We start from the raw sequence: 18,756 nt of genomic DNA on the forward strand, positions 1-18,756 counted from the left end.
TTTTGTTAGTGTAGGGCAACATTGTCCCATTATTAAAAACATGAGGATGATATTGTGCCTTTCAAAAACGTTAGAATACTAATCGCACTTCTTTGAAAATGTTTTGGCGTAAGTTTGTACTTTAATGCAAAAAACTTTTTTTTTTTTTTAGAAAAAAGTCAGAGCAAATAGCTTTGGGTCGCAAAACTATGGTCAAGTTCGAACCTACTTGTGTTTGCTCTCTAGCTTGCTGCTAAAATCATGGTTTTTTCGATCTTGTAAAATTTACTATTTCAAAAAAGAGTATTTAAATTAAAAAACGCATTACCGAATTTCAATCCACAAAAAAAACAAAAAAAACACGCGCGCGCGCGCTACCGAACGTGTTTCGAGATTGGCCAACCAGAGGACACAGCGGCATTGTCAAACACAGTACTTAATATATATATATATATTATATTAATTAGTTAAATCATCTTTGAAAAATCGTGTAATATTAATTATCAAACTTTGAAAATAAAACATGTCCCAAGTAAAACAAAACAACATAACTCAGATAAGATCTTTAAGAAGATATAAGAGAAATTAACAAAAACATATATAGCGATCTCAATGAAATTACAATTAATTACAAGGTAAAAAATGAAATTCCGATTACAAATTAATATGACTTAAACAATAGCAAACATCTGTCATTAAGCCGTTTTAAGAGAAAGAACCTAATTAAAAAAAAAACTGAAGCACCTTTTCATTCTTTCAATGAGTTCTCTTCTTATAGAGAACAGGAGAGAAAATTAACGTCAAAAATATTTTATTCAACAAAACTAAGCATTGCCTCCACGTCGCCCCTAACCCTACAGGACAAAAAATAAATAAATAAAAGAAAACAAACTACAGTGTGCATGAAAATGTTAGACTCGGGGGAAAAAAACAAGAAGAACAAAACAAGACGTGACTAATGCTAACAGTAGAGTCACCAAGAATTGTTCAATGGCTTCTCCAACAAAGCCGAGAGATACATCTCCTTCATCTGCGGTCCCCTATCGAGCTTCTTCCCCGTCACCCACTTCACCTTCTTGAATCCGACGCTCATGATCATCGGCTCATACACATCCTTCATCTGCTCTCCGACGCAGAAGAAATGGTCCAGCCACAGCAACCCACCTGGCCTCAGAACTCTGTATATATCGAACAACAAGAACTGGAGCAGCGTCTCCGGGATCCAGTTGCTCAGAACGTGCATCGAGTGCACAATGTCCAGCGTGTTGTCGAAGAACGGAAGCCTCTGCGATATGCTCATGAACAGAGGAACCACCCCACGAGAAGCTATGAAGTTATTGAAAGGTCCGTTCAGGTTCATTGACGTTGTCACGATCGTCACGTTTCTTTCTCTCATCCTCACCGCGAATGATGCCACTCCGCCTCCGATGTCCAGCCCGATCCGTATCGACCCGGGTTTGCGGGTTCTCAGAACGTCGTCGATGCTAAAATCGAGACCCTTGGATTTCTTGTAGGTCCACCGGTGCTTCTCCCGGCCGTTCAGGTCGAAGCAGTCCTTGCAATCGTCGAAGCCCTTTTGTGTTTTGCGGTTGATAAGGCATTCGTAGCTTTTGCAGGTGTAGGCCGTCCAGACCACTGAGGAATCGGACGGGGTGGACCATAGGCTGGATGGCAGAGGGAGCGGTTCGATGGAGTTACGCGGCGCTGCGGGACGACAGCGGCGGCGGGGGAGTGGCTCGCAGCCCTTGAGGAGGAGTTTCTGTGCGAGGAGCTCGTCATCGGGCAGGAGCCGTTGACTTGGTAGGACATGAAGTGACGGAGCTCGACGGGCGAGAGGGTGCAGCCATTGCCGACGGGAGGGTGGATGGTGTCGGAGGCGAAGTTGCGGTTGAAGCCTAGTGGGAGACGTTGACCAGAAGTGAAAGCCAAGAATTCCAGCGGGAGGTCGTCAGAAGGAGGGGGTACAGTGGCGGCAGTGGCCGAAAAACTGGGAGTGCATGAGGATGAGTAGAAGGTGGAGGAAAGGAACAACGTGAAGAGATTTGAGAATAAGAGAATGAAAAGGAAGGGTAAATTGGAAGGGATGGTGTTGGACTGAGAAGACGCCTCCATGGGAGGTGGTTGTTTTGAGTGTGGTTAGGGTCACTTCGTGGTGAAGCAATCCATTTTTAAGTACTAAGTTAGGGCTTACAGGAAAATTGTTATTATAATCAATATTAATGCAAAGAATCCAAGAGGGAAGCCATGACTCTAAGAGCTAATGTCAGTTTGGAGAAAGTCAACAGTTTGCCAATAAATTCATGTTCATAGTCATTAATTTATAGAATATATATATATATATATATTACAACTGTTAGAGTGAAATAGTCGTCCAAAAATCTGTAATTTTGAGATTAAGGTGATCGGTGTAATTTAAAAATATTTTGGCAATATGTGATGGCCGATGGGTCACAGATTGCATCAGATGCGGGGAGAACATTGACTTCAGAGCAGCAACACTTGCGGATCGGGATCATACATATTCTCTTGTTTCTGTGTGTTGACTCAATTTCTTATAATAGTAAAGGAATCATATTCTTCTTTTTTCTTCACATGAGAGATAAGACAATTGGTATCAGAGTAATTAGATGCAATTGTAGACATGTAAATTAATAAATAGGCTCCCCTAGCCCCAAGGCTTTCAAGTTGCTCAAGGTCACGGGATTAGTCAACACCTGTGATGGAGTGTTCTTAAACGGAATGGACCATGACTAGCCTTGATTTGACCATTTGGGCCGTTTTGTGGATTGGACTGGTTTGATCGATTTTGGACGGGGCACTTTGGAAGAACCAGAATGAAGCCAGAACCGGGAGCGTCTTAGGGCCCAAACCGTGCATTCTGAGTCAGGAAAAATCCTTCATGCGACTTCTGGTGTATTTGGATCGGACTTTTAACAGTTCACGAGTCTTTTCGTGATACAATCCATAAGAACATGTTGTTGAGGTATTCTTTGATGGTATCAAAAGTCCATTTGAAATCTTTACAAAAGAACCCATTTGAAGAAAGCTCTTGAATATGCAAGTTTCATTTATCAGTTTTCGGACCCTACCAAATTTGCACCTTATTATTACGTTAATAAAGTCTGTAATTTGAGTCAAGTTTGATTTTGATAAACTAATCTAAATAAACTTAAAAAATTTTACAATTGGATTTAGAAGTCTATAAATTTTTCTTTAATTTATGCTTATTCTAACGCCCAAATAAATTCAAAAAAATTGAGTCAAGAATGAACTTAAATAAACTTATTTTAAATATTCAAATTCTTTTTTTATTAATAAAATAAAATTAACATTCATCTTAGCCAGCACTCACAGACCCTCCCACAGACTCTTAGTTCACACATTTCACATTCCTACATGAAGTTTCAATTTTCTAATCATTGTCTATCTTGAATTTTTTTTGAAAATATTAAGGAGAAATAATCACAATAAATTATTTCACATACTTTCATTTTTACTTTTTCAATACTTACACATATATGGCTTAATCTTACTTTTTCAATACTTGGTCTCATGTACTAGAAAGCATAAAAAAAAAGGGCGTTGTAATGTTATGTTGCTTTAAAAATCTTAATGTTTTAGGTAAAAATTGAAATTGGCTCAAGAATAGAAAAAATAAAATAAAAGGCTAAGGTTCGTTTTCATTCATGAACTGTAACACACCAATTTTTTTTTTTAAATAATTTAACTTAACCATAGTTGGGTTACAGCCACCCAACACATTTTTATATCAATAATTTTAATATAAAATATTTTATAATTAGCTTCAACTCACACAATATAACATTTCAGATAAATTTTTACCTCTCACATGCCTTTAGGCTAAATTACATTTGTCCATCCTTATACTCCCAACAAGTAAACTAAATCACATTTGTCCATCCTTATACTCCCAACGAGTAAAATAAGCAATTTAGTCAATTTTGAACACAAGCCAGTTATTTGTCTTTATAATCATGTCATTTTAACCAGTCCAAAATAAACCAAATATTAAAATTACAGTCATCTAATTGTACTAAAAATAGAAATAATTTGAAAGGCATGATTACATTTATATATTCATATAATTGACAATAAATAAAAAGCCCTAATATTGGCAATATAACACATTTTAAATCATAAATCAAATACCCAAAAGAGACAGTGGATCTATGCCACTAAGCCTCTGAGACTCCTCCACGTGTCACTCGTGGCTTTTCTCCTGAAAATTGTTAACCACATAATGAGACTCAAAGTCCCAGTAACCAAAGCCAATTTATGATAGTGTATACAAACAGTTAAGTGTGTGCTTATTAAGTAAAAATTAAAAATAATATAATTCCAACAATTATAAGAAATATTACAATACATACAAACAACTATCCTTATATCCCTCCATTAACCTCGAGCTGTAGCCCTCACTCGGTGCTAAATTATCCGGCCAAAGGTAAATTAGCCCGAGCCCTTACAAGCCACCTATTGAGCTCCAATAGGGGCGTACCACGTGGCACATAAAAACTACAATAATAGCAAGTCTCCCAACACCTCCCACAATAATCAAACAAATTCATAATAATATTGCACAATTATACAATATTACAAATTCATAATTTTCTCAATAATCACCCAATTAACATGAAGTAACACTAATCACAAATTAAAAGCATGGTTACCTTGTGGCTTTTTTAATGAATTATTTCTTACAATTTCTCTCCCACTACAATTTTCACCAATAATACAATCTACAAATAACATATTATTTATAAATATTAGTTTCAATTTTTGAAACTAATAAAATAATTCTAATAATAGAATTAAAAATAAACATAATTCCTAATCTCAATCTTAATACAAATCTAGAGTTAATACTATTAAGTAAAATTTTTAACTCCTCTTTTACTCATCAATAAACATTAATAATCTAAAAATCAATTTTAAAACTAATTTCTATTATCAAAATTTTCTTTTTATTTTATAAATTCGCACCTAAAATACCCAAAAATTAAAAATTAAGTCTCTAGCTTAGAATCATAATGCTATAGCCATAATAATTTATTTTCATCCCAAATAATCATCTAAACCTCAATAAATTAACATATATTTTCAGATCTAGTCTAGAATTTGATCCATAAGCCACAAAATTCAAAGATCATCAACAAATTTATACTCTAGAACATTTATTATACTACTAACAACCTCATAAACCATATTTATTCAACATAAATTCATCCCTTTTCCAGATCCTAATTTTTCTACCACCACAAAATCAGAAACTAAAGAGAAAGGATGACTAAGAAAAAATTTCAGACAGAAACACTTAGTCTTGAAAAGCTTGAAATCACACCCTAAATATCCTATCAAAAACTCTTACCTTAAAAATTCAGATCTTCGCACTGGCGACCTGACTCACAGACGCTCTCTCTGATCGCACACGAAAGAGAAGAGAAATGAAGGAAAAATGAGAAGAGAGAGAACGGTGGGTTTTTAAAAAATGAATGTGGGTCCCATAAATTTTTTTATTATTTTTCTCTTCCTCTCTCTTCTTTCTTTTTTTATTATTATTATTATTATATAAATATAATGATTACACGTGCACGGCCGAAAGTTTTCTTGTTCTTCTCGTTTGTTTGTTGTTTTTTTTACCTTTTCTCTTTTTTTTAATAATAATAATAATAATTTAATAATATTTTTTTTATTTTTTATTTTTTAATTTTTTTAATTAATTTAATTTTTAATTTAATTTTTTTTATTTTAATTTATAATTATATCCTAAGTTAGATTTAATAATTATTTTCTACTAATTTGCTTACCTCTAAATATTTTTCAAAATTTCTATTAACCCAAATTAACTATTAAAATTTAAATTGGGATGTTACATGAACTTTTTTCAAAAATATTTGGCATCATGTTCTAATAACTGTAGCAATTTCCTTGAACCCAATTTTTCGATAAGTACAAAACTCCTTCTATTAGTCACCCATTAATTTTATCTTTTTTTACTAATGTGATATACGTGTAGGGCCCACATAATAATAAGTAGGACTCTAACTATGTCTTTAATGCTAATATCCCCTTCGACTCATTCTCTAAAAATATTGGATACCTTGAAATTTTTTTTTCAAAAGTGCTAAGTACCCTAAAATTTATTAAAATAAAATTTAGTAAATTTATTAAAATATTTAATATTTTTATATATAATAATTTAAAGATTACTGTTTATAAATGTTATTCAAAATTTATAAATTATTTTTTAAATATTAACAGCTCAAAGTATATTTTCATACATTTATAGATAACTTGTAATTTTTATATATCGATCATATTTTTAATATTGATTAAATTTTTTAAATTTTTAATACTTTTTTTTTTGGCTAATTAATGGTCTCTCTCCAAAATATTGTACTACCCAAATTTAATACTCTCTATGTGTTGTAATGTTAGAGGTGAAATCATAAACATGATAGACTATGACCAACATGCCAAATAAAATTACTTATTTGAAAGATATCATCTATCCCATTAATGTGTTACAAAATGAGTTACTTGACAAGAGAATAATGGAGTATGTAGAGATGAGGGAGAAATTCCTTTGTTCATTGGGAGGTATATTTTATTTGACAACTCGGAGATTAATTTCTTCCAGTTTTAATATAAATTTGTACAATATTAAAATATTAAATTTGGATAGTGTAATATTTTGGATGATTATTAATTTCTTCCAATTTATAAATAATAATATTTAAATTATTAAATATTAAAATATTAAATATTTTAACAATATTTATTAAATTTTATTTTAGCAAAACTTCAAGGTACTCAGTTTTCTTAAAAAAAGATTTCAAGGGTGTGTAACGTTCTTAGAAAAATGTTCAAGTACAAATTAGCATCAAGGGACATTGCTAAAGTCCTACCTTTCATTATGAGTGAGCCTTACGCATATGTTACATCAGTAAAAAATGACAAAGTTAATGAGTGACCAATAAAAATGGTTTTTGTGTCCTTGAAAAAATTGTTCAAGTAAAAATTACCTTATTTATTAGTACAAAATAGTCACCGCTCATAGAAAAAAATTTGTGCGATAAAAGTAAACCTTATCCCTAAAACAAAACAATCTTTGACAATATTTGGGTAGTGGGGCTAACTTCAAATAGGCTTGAGATATTAAGGTGAGAGTTCACTATGTAGCTTTATATATATATATATATATATATACAGCTAGGTATTTTAAACTCAATTTAAATAAATATGACCTACTTGAATTACCAACTTTATGCATTAGAAATGCATTATCAACAGAACCTTATTTTTTATATTCTTAAACGTCAAATCTATTCTAAAAATATTTTATTTTTTATAATTAACACCTCTAATTTAGTGTTCTTAAACAGATTGGAAAAAAATCAACTCCACCGCCTTCTCCCTCTTTCTCAATATAGAGTCCCAAAAATAAACCTTATCCCTAAAATAAAACAATCTTTGACAATATTTGAGTATTGGAGCTAACTTCAAATAAGTTTGAAAGCTTGAGAATTAAGGTCAGAGTTCGTTATATAGCTCTCTCTCTCTCTCTCTCTCTCTCTCTCTCTCTATATATATATATATATATATAGTTAGGTATTTTAAACTCGAATTAAATAAATATGACCTACTTGGATTACCAACTTTATGCATTAGAAATGCATTATCAGCAAAACCTTATTTTTTTTATGTTCTTGAACATCAAATCTATTCCAAAAATATTTTATTTCTTATAATTAACACCTCTAATTTAGTGTTCTTAAACAGATTGGAAAAAAAAAAAATCAACTCCTCTACCTTCTCCCTCTTTCTCGATGTAGAGTCATTGACCCCAACATCTCCCATAAACTAAATCATTTCTAACCGATTTTGCGGACCACTTGCCTCGCTCCCGAGGCATTCTTCTTTTATGAGTTTGAATCTGCTCTACTCCATGCTTGTTTAGGATGTTAAGAAGGACAGTGTAAAATTAATTTATTTGAATGCGAACATATGTGTTTTGGAACAAGTTAGTGTAATTATGTTTTCAATTTTTAGTACCAAGAAGTTGTTATATGATTAAAGCAAACCCCAGGACTTTCATGGGCTTATGAGATATAATGCAGCCTCTTTTATTAAATTAGAAGAGCAAACACTAATAGCATGTTACAAGCGGGATCAGACATATGACTTTTCACTTATAAAAAAGTTTACATGCTACTAAATTACGAAATCGTTGACATAGGACGTGGCCTCTAAAACACAAGACATGGGCCTTGAGGGATGTAACATCCTGATTTTTTTTAGATAAAAAAAATTGTTGTGAAATTTAAATTTTTATTTAAAAAAATAAATAAATAATAATAATAGAAATTTATATTATTTGAGATTATTCAAAAATAATAATATGGTTAGAAATTTAATTATGAATTAAAAACTTAGGTTTAAAATTATATAAGAAATATTTTGTTAAGATATAATTTTAAGATTTAAAAAAAATTATTATGTGTGTGTGAGTTTAAAAAAAAAAAGAAAAGAAAGTAAAAAAAAAAGAAGGGGGGTGTAGAAGTCCCACATCGGTTAGATGTGGGATGAGGAAAGGATTCCTCATGTATAAAAGAAAGCGAGAATGTGCAGGAAGGAAGAAAAGAAAAGTTTATACAATTGTAAAAATTACAATTAAGGGTCCAAGATGCAATTTAGAGAAAATTGCAAGTAATGGTCTAAAGGTTTGAATAATTAAATTCAAACCTATAATTTTTTTTAATATAATTTTGGGACCCACAATCCCATTTTTATATTATTTTTCTCTCTTCCTCTCACATTGCTCGGCGTCTTCTTGCAAGGGGGGATTATTTTCTTTTTCTTCAAGTATGTTCTAACTTTCCTATTTAGATTAGCATTTAAAAATTTATTTAATTACAAAATTAATTTTATTGTTATTTTCTAAATAATATTAGCTTTCTAGTGATATGATTATTTTGTAGGATAGAGTAAATATTCTGATTAGGATTTTTCAATATGATAGTTAATCTGATGATATGATGGATTAAAAATATAGGTTAAAACTCTTAGGGATATAATAAATATTATAGAATATTTTTTTGAGATTAAAACTCATGTTTAAGAATTTTTGAGTTAAAATCTAGATCTATATGGTTGAATTTATGTGGAATCTGAGATGTAGGAATAAATCTATGATTATTAAATATTTATTTAAGTATGAATAGGTATTTTTGAGGTTATAGAAAGGTGATTTGAGGCTTCAGGATAATTCTAAAATTTTTAATTTATTTTTGGACAATTTTTAGAATATAGAGGGATGAAATTGTGATATGAGAAGTGATTTGAGGACAAAAAAAATAGTTTATTAGGGTACGAAAATTTTAGAAAAAGAATTTGGAAAGTTAAATGAGGCATAAATCTTAAATTAGTATTAATATGGATTATAGATCTAAGACTTTCTAACTCTTTAAATTAGAGTTATTTATTTTAATGTAAAATTAATATATAGTATTGTGAAATAATTATGTAGATTATATTGACAAAGATAGTGGTGAAAAAGGAGTTGTGAAGGGGAACTTGTTATTCAAGACACAAGGTAACGATTATTAATGTGTTGTGATGAGTGTGTTTGTGAATGATTATGTGTTGACTTGTTGTTTGGAAAAACTATGAATTATTGAAAATAAATACTGTTATATACTTGTTTGAAATTATTGCCAAGTGGGTCAAAAATTTATTTTTATTTATCATGATGAGATATTATTGTTCGGATATATTCCTGTTTGAATATTTGAATGATGCATGACTTGTCAGGGTATTTTAATGTATGGTGTTAATGGGAATTTCTGTTCGGTTAATTATTACCATGTGGTAAGCTCTCATTGGACCCAATGAGTGGCGTGTCGCTTGGTCCAACTCACCTTTGGCCGGGTGATTTGGCGTCCGAGCATGATGAAAGGAGGATATAAGGTGCAGTCATGCAAATTAAATACTTGTTCGGTTTGTTTGAAAGTATTGTTCGGTTAAATGTTTTGTGTGCCCACTTAGCAATCGCATGATTAGTTTACATCCGCATGCATCATTACATATTAATTTTTGGTTACTAGGACTTTTAAGTTTCATTCCCCGTGGTTAATATTTTTACAGGAGCGAGTCCGGCCGAGAAAGCACCAAAGGTGTAACTGGTGTATGAGACACCATCTTTTACGTTGCCTCTTATTTTAGATTATACAATGTATCTTGTGCCAACTTAGGACATATCTTTTTTGTGAAGCATGTAAACTCTAATCCTTTTTATTAAAAGTATTTATATGACCAAGAGGATTATGTCTGTCCCTCTTGATTTATGATCTGATTTGAATATCATGACATGAGTATCCTGTCTGTCCCTCATAGTTCTAATTGCTTTTTTGAGATATTTTAAGACCTGTGATATGTTGTCTTAGATGTATCATGGTAGAAATTTTTCTACCATGATAAGGGTATGATAAGGGTTTAATGAAAAAAAAATAATTTGTTGAATTAATAATTTGTGAAAAATCAGTTTGTAAATTTGAGGGTGTTACAAGGGACGTGTTATGCTGAATGTTACCAAAAGAAAAAACATATTTTGCTGAGCATGGGTGCTGTTTGGTTTCCAGCATATGTGAAAATTGGTTTTTACCTATAAACAGTGTTTTGAGTTCACTTAAAGATATGCTTGGATCAACATTTGATATAATTGATTACGGATAACTGAGTTATATGATAGACTTTAAATATAATTTATTTAAAAAATTATTTAATAATATTAATTTTGCACCCCTTTATTTAAGCCTTCTTTATAAGAAAGAATTATGTTTTTAAAAAATCTATTTTGTGAAATTTTATGATGTTTGTTTAAAATTTTAAAATATTTAAAATTTTAAAAATAGATCTATGATTATTTGAAAAAAAACTCTAAATAGCTTCTAAAAATAATTTAATATAATAAGATAGGAGAGAAAATAACGTCATAAAAATGTGAAAATACATGAAGATATTATAACTTTTTTAAAATAAATAAATAATAAACTATTTTTATAAATAGAGAATCAAGAAAATATCATAAAATAAAAATAATTCTATAATAATTAATTTTTATTATTTTAATCAAATATAAAATAATAAAATCTTTGCAAAATATAAATATCTTTTTATAAAATCTATAAACGGAATAAAAATAAATTATTTTTTAATGTTAAACAAATGAACCCTTTGATTATGATTGAAAAGCGAAATTAAAAATTAATTTAAATAATGTTTTATCAATATACATATCAAAATTAATTCTGAACATAAAACTAGGAATGATATCTTATAAGTTAGTGTTTCCTACATTTTAATTTATCTTTTCAAATATATTTTCTTAAAAATTTATCTAAACGTCAAATAAACTCTACTTTGTAAATTTTTTTAAGTTTATAATTTATTTTTTCATATATATATAAATTTATTTGAATATATTTTCATAAAATTATATTTTTAAGTCTGAAAATTGATTAATGGCTGGCATGCGATATCAAGTTAACTTCCCAAAACTTGCTTTTAGCTTTTTTTTCCTTAAAAAAGATCCTATAAGGCTACAATAACAGCCTAAATTTTTCTGGCCCAAAAAAACAGCCCAAAGATTTGAGCGAAAGTCGAAAGAGTTCCAGCCGACCCGCCAACCGACGATAGCAATTCGATATAATCAAACCCAAGCTCCCAACCCTTCTTCGACGTCCTTGCTGCCGCTCTCGTGAGTAGCGGCGTATTCAGTTTTCTTCGTGGACGAAGAAGCACCCGACATTCCGTTGGACGCCATTTACCGTCGTGAGTTCTCGTGCAAGCAACTACGAAGGTTCGAACCCTAGGGCTTTTTCTACTCCCAAAATCCGGTGAGATTGATTTGTTCAATCTGGCTTTGAATCTAGATTTGAATTTGTTCCACGCGTCATCTGTACCCTGCGTGGCTGTTCCTGCTTTGTTTTAAATTTTTCATTTTAATTTGGCTTTGAATCTTGTCGTGCTGTCGTTGAATATTGACGCTTTTGAATTTGGGAATATTTACATATTGAGTTTATTATTTTTTTCTGGGCACTAGTTTTTGCTTGAATGGTGTGTGATTGGCTATATACTTCTTCCCTCTTCATTTTGATTATTAGGCGACTTGCATGATTTGTATTGTGTTGTTTTGCAATGTTGGACTTGTTGTGTATTGGTATTCTGTTCATTAATCTTTTTATATTATCATCAATTTTGGAAAATTCTCAAGGTATTTGTGATGTATGATCGTGTAAACGAATTGGCTGGAGTTGTGTCAAAGTATCTGGAACAAAAATTAAAAGGGTATTATATCAACTATGAATATTTCTAAGATTTCAGTTGGGCCAGATGTCCCCACTGAGAGTAGTATAGGTCCGCCTATGGTTACGCGATTTTCTGATTTTGGATTGTTAGAGACTGCTAAGGTCTTGTGACCTAATAATTTTCAGATATTTTCCCTCGATTGGGAGGATTCCTTGTCCTCCTTCTTCGTTGTTGTATCTATTTTCATTCTCAAAAAATTTTTTCTATCAAAAAAATGTTTTTTCAATTTATGTCCAAGACTGGTTTATCGGAGCATGCATGATGCATGATAAGACAGAAAGAAAAAGATAACAGACTTTTTTAGTTTTGTTGGTATTGTTACATTTTGTGATTTTTGTTTGCATGCCATATTATTAATACATATCGTTGGGTTTAAAGGTATTATTTGTTTCTTTACAGAGCTTTTAGTATTTATAATCTATGTAGTATCCTGCTGTAGATATTTGCATGTATACACTTGGAATTTTAGAAATATGTGAGATAAGGGGAAATGGAAGAGAGGCATTGTGGATATCATAGTGATTAATAAATGATAGGTTCAAATTATGAGATGTATTATTGAAGGTCAAAAAGTCTATGAGATATACTATTAGAAAAAAAAAAAGAGTTATGGTTTTATGATAAATCCAAAATCAAATATGCTAAGAGCTTCGAGTATTACGGTAATAAGAGTTGGGGATGAAAGTAACACATACTTTACATGAACTTTAGAGCACTTGCAGATGTATTTAACTAATTCAATCACGTTCAGTTAAAGCACTTGACATATTTGATCTTATGACAACAATTTGGGGCTTGACATATGTAATCTTGCAATTCAATTGATTAGCTTTGTTTTGCTTTTTGCCTTATCTCACTATTTGACATGCATATTCTAGTTGAAAAAGTTTCTTTGATCAACTACTGTAGGGAGTGTGCATCTGGTTAACATTTGTTGTATAATTTATGCCTGAGTTTTTTTCGTCGCTCTATTCTAGAGGACTAACACAGAAGAAATCTGATTTTGGAGAATATAATATTGGAAATAGCTTCTTAACAAGGAAAATAATATTGGAAATAGCGTTTTGGCCAGTCGTTAGTCATGCTTGTCAACTTTGTGTTTTAAAATGAAAATATTTTTGGCATATGTTGTTCTTTTTTCTTAAAAAAAAAAATCTCCCCTTATTATAATTTCTTTTTCATACTATGAATTTTCTAAACTATAGCGCTCCATCTATTTTGGATATGCAAACTCATGTATTTTCATTCTTCCCCTATTTGAGCAGGACATTTTTCAAGATCATCAACTTCTCTCACCACCATGTTACAGCCATCAGGCATGGCAGAAGAGGCTGGTATGTTTACGGTTCATCAGACCATTGGTAGTGTTTTGTGTTGCAAATGTGGAATTCCCATGCAACCAAATGCTGCCAATATGTGTGTGAAGTGTTTGCGTTCAGAAGTTGATATCACTGAAGGATTACTGAAGCATCTAATCCTAGTACATTGCCCTGAGTGTGATAGCTACCTTCAGCCACCAAGAACTTGGATCAAAGCACAATTAGAATCAAAGGAGCTGCTTACATTCTGTTTGAATAAGCTGAAACGAAACTTCAATACAAATAAAGTAAGATTAAAGCATGCTGAATTTATATGGACTGAGCCCCACTCCAAGAGGATAAAAGTCAAGGTCGTAGTTCAGAAAGAGGTTCTGAATGGGGCAATTCTTGAACAGTCTTATCCTATTGAGTACGTGCAGCAAGAACATATGTGTGAATCTTGTTCTAGGATTCAGGCTAACCCTGATCAATGGGTTGCTGCTGTCCAACTTAGACAACATGTTACTCATAGGCGAACTTTCTTTTATTTGGAACAACTGATTTTGAGGCATGGTGCAGCTGCTAGTGCTATTAGAATAAAGCAGATGGATCAAGGTATTGACTTCTTTTTCTCTAATCGAAGTCATGGTGTGAAATTTGTAGAATTTATAGGAAAAGTTGCTCCAGTAAGGAGTCGTCATGACAAGCAGCTTGTTTCTCATGATCCTAAAAGTAATAACTACAATTATAAGTATACTTTTTCGGTTGAAATTTCCCCCATCTGCCGTGAGGATTTAATCTGTTTGCCTCCCAAAGTTGCGGTTAGTTTGGGAAACCTTGGCCCTCTTGTAATATGTACAAAAGTCACCAATAGCATTGCTTTGCTTGATCCTTTCACGCTGAGGCACTGTTTCTTGGATGCTGATCAATACTGGAGGACATCATTCAAGTCATTACTTACCAGCAGGCAGCTAGTGGAATATATTGTGCTAGATGTGGAGCCTGTCTCTTCTGAAGTTGTTGTTGGTGGTACGAAATATGTTTTAGCAGATGCACAAGTGGCTCGTGTATCAGATTTTGGGAAGAATGACACACTATTTTCGATCAGGACACATCTAGGTCATCTTTTAAATCCTGGAGATCACGCTCTTGGTTATGATTTATATGCAGCCAATAATAATGACATTGAATTGGACAAGTACAGAGGACTCGTGCTCCCTGAAGCCATTTTAGTGAAGAAAAGCTATGAAGAGAAGCGCCTTAGGAAGCGTGGGAAGTCTCGTGCATGGAAGCTTAAATCCCTTGACATGGAAGTTGATGATAAGGGTAAAGCTGACGACGAGAAGATTAACTCTGAGTACGAACAATTCCTGCGCGATCTGGAAGAAAATCCTGATCTGAGGTTCAACATATCGTTGTATCGGAATAGGGAATATCAGCCATCTGAGATGGCTTCAGTGACTGATGGTGAAGATCTACCTTCTGTTCCATTGGAGGAGTTGATGGCTGATCTTGATCTGAGTGAGGAGGAAGATGAGGAGGATAGCATGAGGGAGTGAACAGAAGGTTTTATTTTGATTTGGACTTTTACGAAGTTTTGGGTCCTATGTGTTTATTCAGAGTTGTTTCATTTTTGTTTTAATTTTTGTTTGCTGTTTACGGATAAGACAGTAATTTAATATGAAGGAGAAAGTAACCGCAATCCCTTATTGATTGGGCATTTCTCTTCGATTTTATTTTTGATCTATTTTTTAAAATTAAATGTCATTATTAAATCATATATTTATCTTCTAAGACTAAAATACAAATTAAAATGTTCCAAAATTTATGGCCAGTAGATACGATTCACAATTTGATTAACATAAATATGGATTTAAGCGGTTAGCTTGATCCGTTTTTCAAGACTTTAGAGGACCGGGTTTAGAGAGTTTTGTGTACAAAAATACTGCAATTTTCAAAGCCCAAATGTTTAAAAAAGGTTTCAAATAGATAGCCTGATAGGCTTGGCTTGTATTCCCGATCCTGCCAACAGAAGGAAAGAAAATCAATGTGTAATGTCTATAATTTCCCTTAATTTTAGGCCATATGTAAAAATAACCATACTCTTCCATAAACTTTCAAAAGTAGTCCGTCACTGTTAGCCAGTTAATCACATATATTTTAAATTTTAAGAGAATTTTGCACAACTTAGCTTTTTATATTATAATTTTGGGATAGTAAAACTTTTAGTCTCTAACATCTGTGGCATTATTAATTTGGTTCCTGAAATTTAAATTTTATCAGTCAAAGTTTTAAAGTTTCATAATCATACATAGTTAATCCTTAAGATTTAAAAGGAAAATAACACAACAATCACTAAATATACATGATTATAAAACTTTAGGAACTTAATTAATAAAGGTTAAATTCAGGAATTAAATTAATTGAGATAAATTTGAGAGACGAAACATTTCATTATTTATATAATTTTCACGGAAAAATAAGTTCAACTCAATTAAATATCAGCATATGGTAAATTGAACATGAATTTTAACTTTCAAATTCTCATATCTTCCTAGTTTTTTTTGGGTTAAGTAATAAATTAAATTAGAGTTAAGGGTCATTTTTGCCCCTCAATTTTACTTGAAGGATCATTAGAATCCTAAACTCAACTACAAGTTAATTATGTCCCTCAATGAAAAAAGATTCCCTCATTTGTTACTTAATGTTAAAAACACTTAACGTTCGATAGTCATCAATGTATTTCACTATTTTTAATATTTTTTATTGGGTTAAGAGTCATTTTTACCCTTTAACTTTTATTCTAAGAGTCAATGAGCACTCTCAACTCAAATATTTTACAATAAAAATGTTAAAAAATGTAATATAAAACTTACTAATAGTCAACTAAGGGTAAAAAAATGACAGGGTGATAAGGAAGAAAATCTTTAAAGTTGAGTAACAAAATTGATAATTGAATTTAGGATCTCTAATGAACTTTTGGATAAAATTGATAGGCAAAAATGACATTTAACCTATTAAATTATATGAAAAAAGGTTAGTATAAAAATAAAGTTCCAAACCGTCAAACATTGAGACACACATAAAAGTCTACTTGAAAGTAGACATAGGCATCGAACATAACTCCTGCTTATTAGATGAACTATCTTCAATCTTATCACTTATTGAGTGGTCAGATTTTTTCTCTGAAGTTATAATTTTTTTTGTTGGGATAAACATGGGAAAAAACAGACATTAGACAATATTACGAATGTCTTGAACCAAACTTACATCTAAGCTAGAGGAAGAAGAAAACAGAGGATAAAACCTAACAACATATGACAGAGCCATCTTGGCAAGTATATTAGCAACTTCATTATCATCTATCACAATTCGCTGACTACGTACTGCCCATTCCCAAGTTAGAAGTGCTTGAATTTCAACAATGAAGTTATAGATTTTAAAACAAAGAAAAAAGTCACAGTTGTGATTGTAAGATAAAATGTTTCAGTTATAAAAATAACTATCTTTAATCAAGTAGTAACTATAGGACATTCTCATTTCAATAACATATTTTCTCTTGCAAATATATATTGTGATATAAAAATTGTAATTGAAAGAAAATTTTTGTGAAACATATGTTTTTTATTGAATATTTATTATTTTTCCTTTTTTGGTTGAATGTAAAAATCCAACATTTATTATTTTCAAGGAAGATATTCTTTGATGAATGCATTTATACACGTATAAAAATGGAATTTTTCCTTTTCTTTTCCCTTTTTTCTCTTGTGAAAGGAATCCCTATATTTAATTCATTTAATAGAGAATCCAACATTTTTACTACTGATTACAAATTTAAATGGAAACAAACATGAATCTGAAAAAGCACATTTCATAATTAAACATACAAATTAGCTTTGGATTCACTTATACCATATCCATTACCATTAAATCTACCTATAAATGTTAAATATTTCCTAAAAAAAATCAGCAACAATAATTATTTTTTGATTTATTTATTCAGAAATGCTTATAATATAATTGAATATTCATTGATTAACTGTATCTTAGTTCACTGCAATAATTGCGTCATTAATAGCAATAATTACAAAACAAGAACTAAATGCATATTGAAAACCAGCCATTGTTTGATGTTTTCTATGAGAGTTTAAAATGAAGATTTCTTTTAGAAGGGATAGAAGCAAAACTAAAAAATGACTAAAATGAGGTTTTGGCCACTTCAATTGATGGTATGTATGCAAAAACATGGATTAAAAAAAAATAAGTATCTTTCTCCAAAAAAGTAAAATAAAATTTATTACACATTGTTTTTATGATAAAGTGGGGGTTTAAACATGGAAATAAATGTTTTGCTAAAAAAAAATGGAAATACATGTATTGTTTCTAAATTAGGGTTTTTTTGTTGCAGTATCAATGGTTTGTAGAAGTAAAATTGTCCCAACTAATTGGAATGGAGTCAAATTATATATATATATATATATATATTATATAGTTATATATAGTTTTTAATTTATATATATATATATATATATAGTTTTAGCGGTAGTTTTCTCAATTGCTCAAAATTAAAAACGGTTAAACCACTTGAACTAATTTTTAGAGAACATAAAGAGTTTGAAAACTAATTGAAAGGAAAATCTTTTTTAAAATTACAGCGCACAGATCTTTGATATTTTTGGGTTACGGACATTTGATACATTGATGAAAAGAAAATAGTTCTTTTTAAGTATTACACAAAGCAGTAGACATCTACTCTTCAAAAATCATAAAAATATCATTCAGAAGAAATTTTCCTTCCTATTTATAAAATGTTTTGTAAAATCCTGACGTTAATTACTATTTTTTTAAAATGCCCCTAAAAAAGATGTTTTAAATTAATTAAAAGAGTGTGAGAATGTGAGAGAAGATTATTCAATAAGAATTTTTATGGAAAGATGTGATAATTTTAAAGACATACTTCCTTCAATCCTATTTATAAGATGGATAGATAAAATTATTTTGATGCTATATTTGTAAGTCATATCATTAAATCTTTATCATAAATTTTTTCTTTTACTTGATTTTAGAAAAATATGTCAGAAGTGAGTTA

The 18,756-nt window shown here is 30.8% G+C and overlaps 1 protein-coding gene and 1 pseudogene across 2 annotated transcripts; one reads left to right on the forward strand and one right to left on the reverse strand.

Annotated features, from left to right (window-relative positions):
- Nucleotides 1–555: 555 nt before the first annotated feature.
- Nucleotides 556–2,175, reverse strand: LOC129304153 (probable methyltransferase At1g29790; annotated as a pseudogene).
- A 9,529-nt stretch (nucleotides 2,176–11,704) lies between these two features.
- On the forward strand, nucleotides 11,705–15,401 carry LOC129298723 (uncharacterized). 2 transcript variants are annotated; one of them, XM_054937151.1, is made up of 2 exons: nucleotides 11,705–11,860; nucleotides 13,635–15,401. In XM_054937151.1, the coding sequence occupies exon 2, from the start codon at nucleotides 13,670–13,672 to the stop codon at nucleotides 15,224–15,226; it is 1,557 nt and encodes a 518-aa protein (XP_054793126.1). In that variant the 5' UTR covers nucleotides 11,705–11,860; nucleotides 13,635–13,669; the 3' UTR covers nucleotides 15,227–15,401. The 2 variants fall into 2 exon arrangements, with proteins under 2 accessions (XP_054793126.1, XP_054793117.1); XM_054937142.1 differs by having other exon boundaries at nucleotides 11,714–11,897.
- Nucleotides 15,402–18,756: the final 3,355 nt, after the last annotated feature.

The sequence above is a fragment of the Prosopis cineraria genome, unplaced genomic scaffold, assembly GCF_029017545.1.
Source record: "Prosopis cineraria cultivar Desert tree isolate PC_DT_omini unplaced genomic scaffold, ASM2901754v1 PC2, whole genome shotgun sequence".
Lineage (NCBI taxonomy): Eukaryota > Viridiplantae > Streptophyta > Magnoliopsida > Fabales > Fabaceae > Prosopis > Prosopis cineraria.

What these genes read in the sequence shown, in the direction of transcription:
- LOC129298723 (XM_054937151.1), top strand. Translation starts at nt 13,670, where the DNA reads ATGTTACAGCCATCAGGCATGGCAGAAGAGGCTGGTATGTTTACGGTT.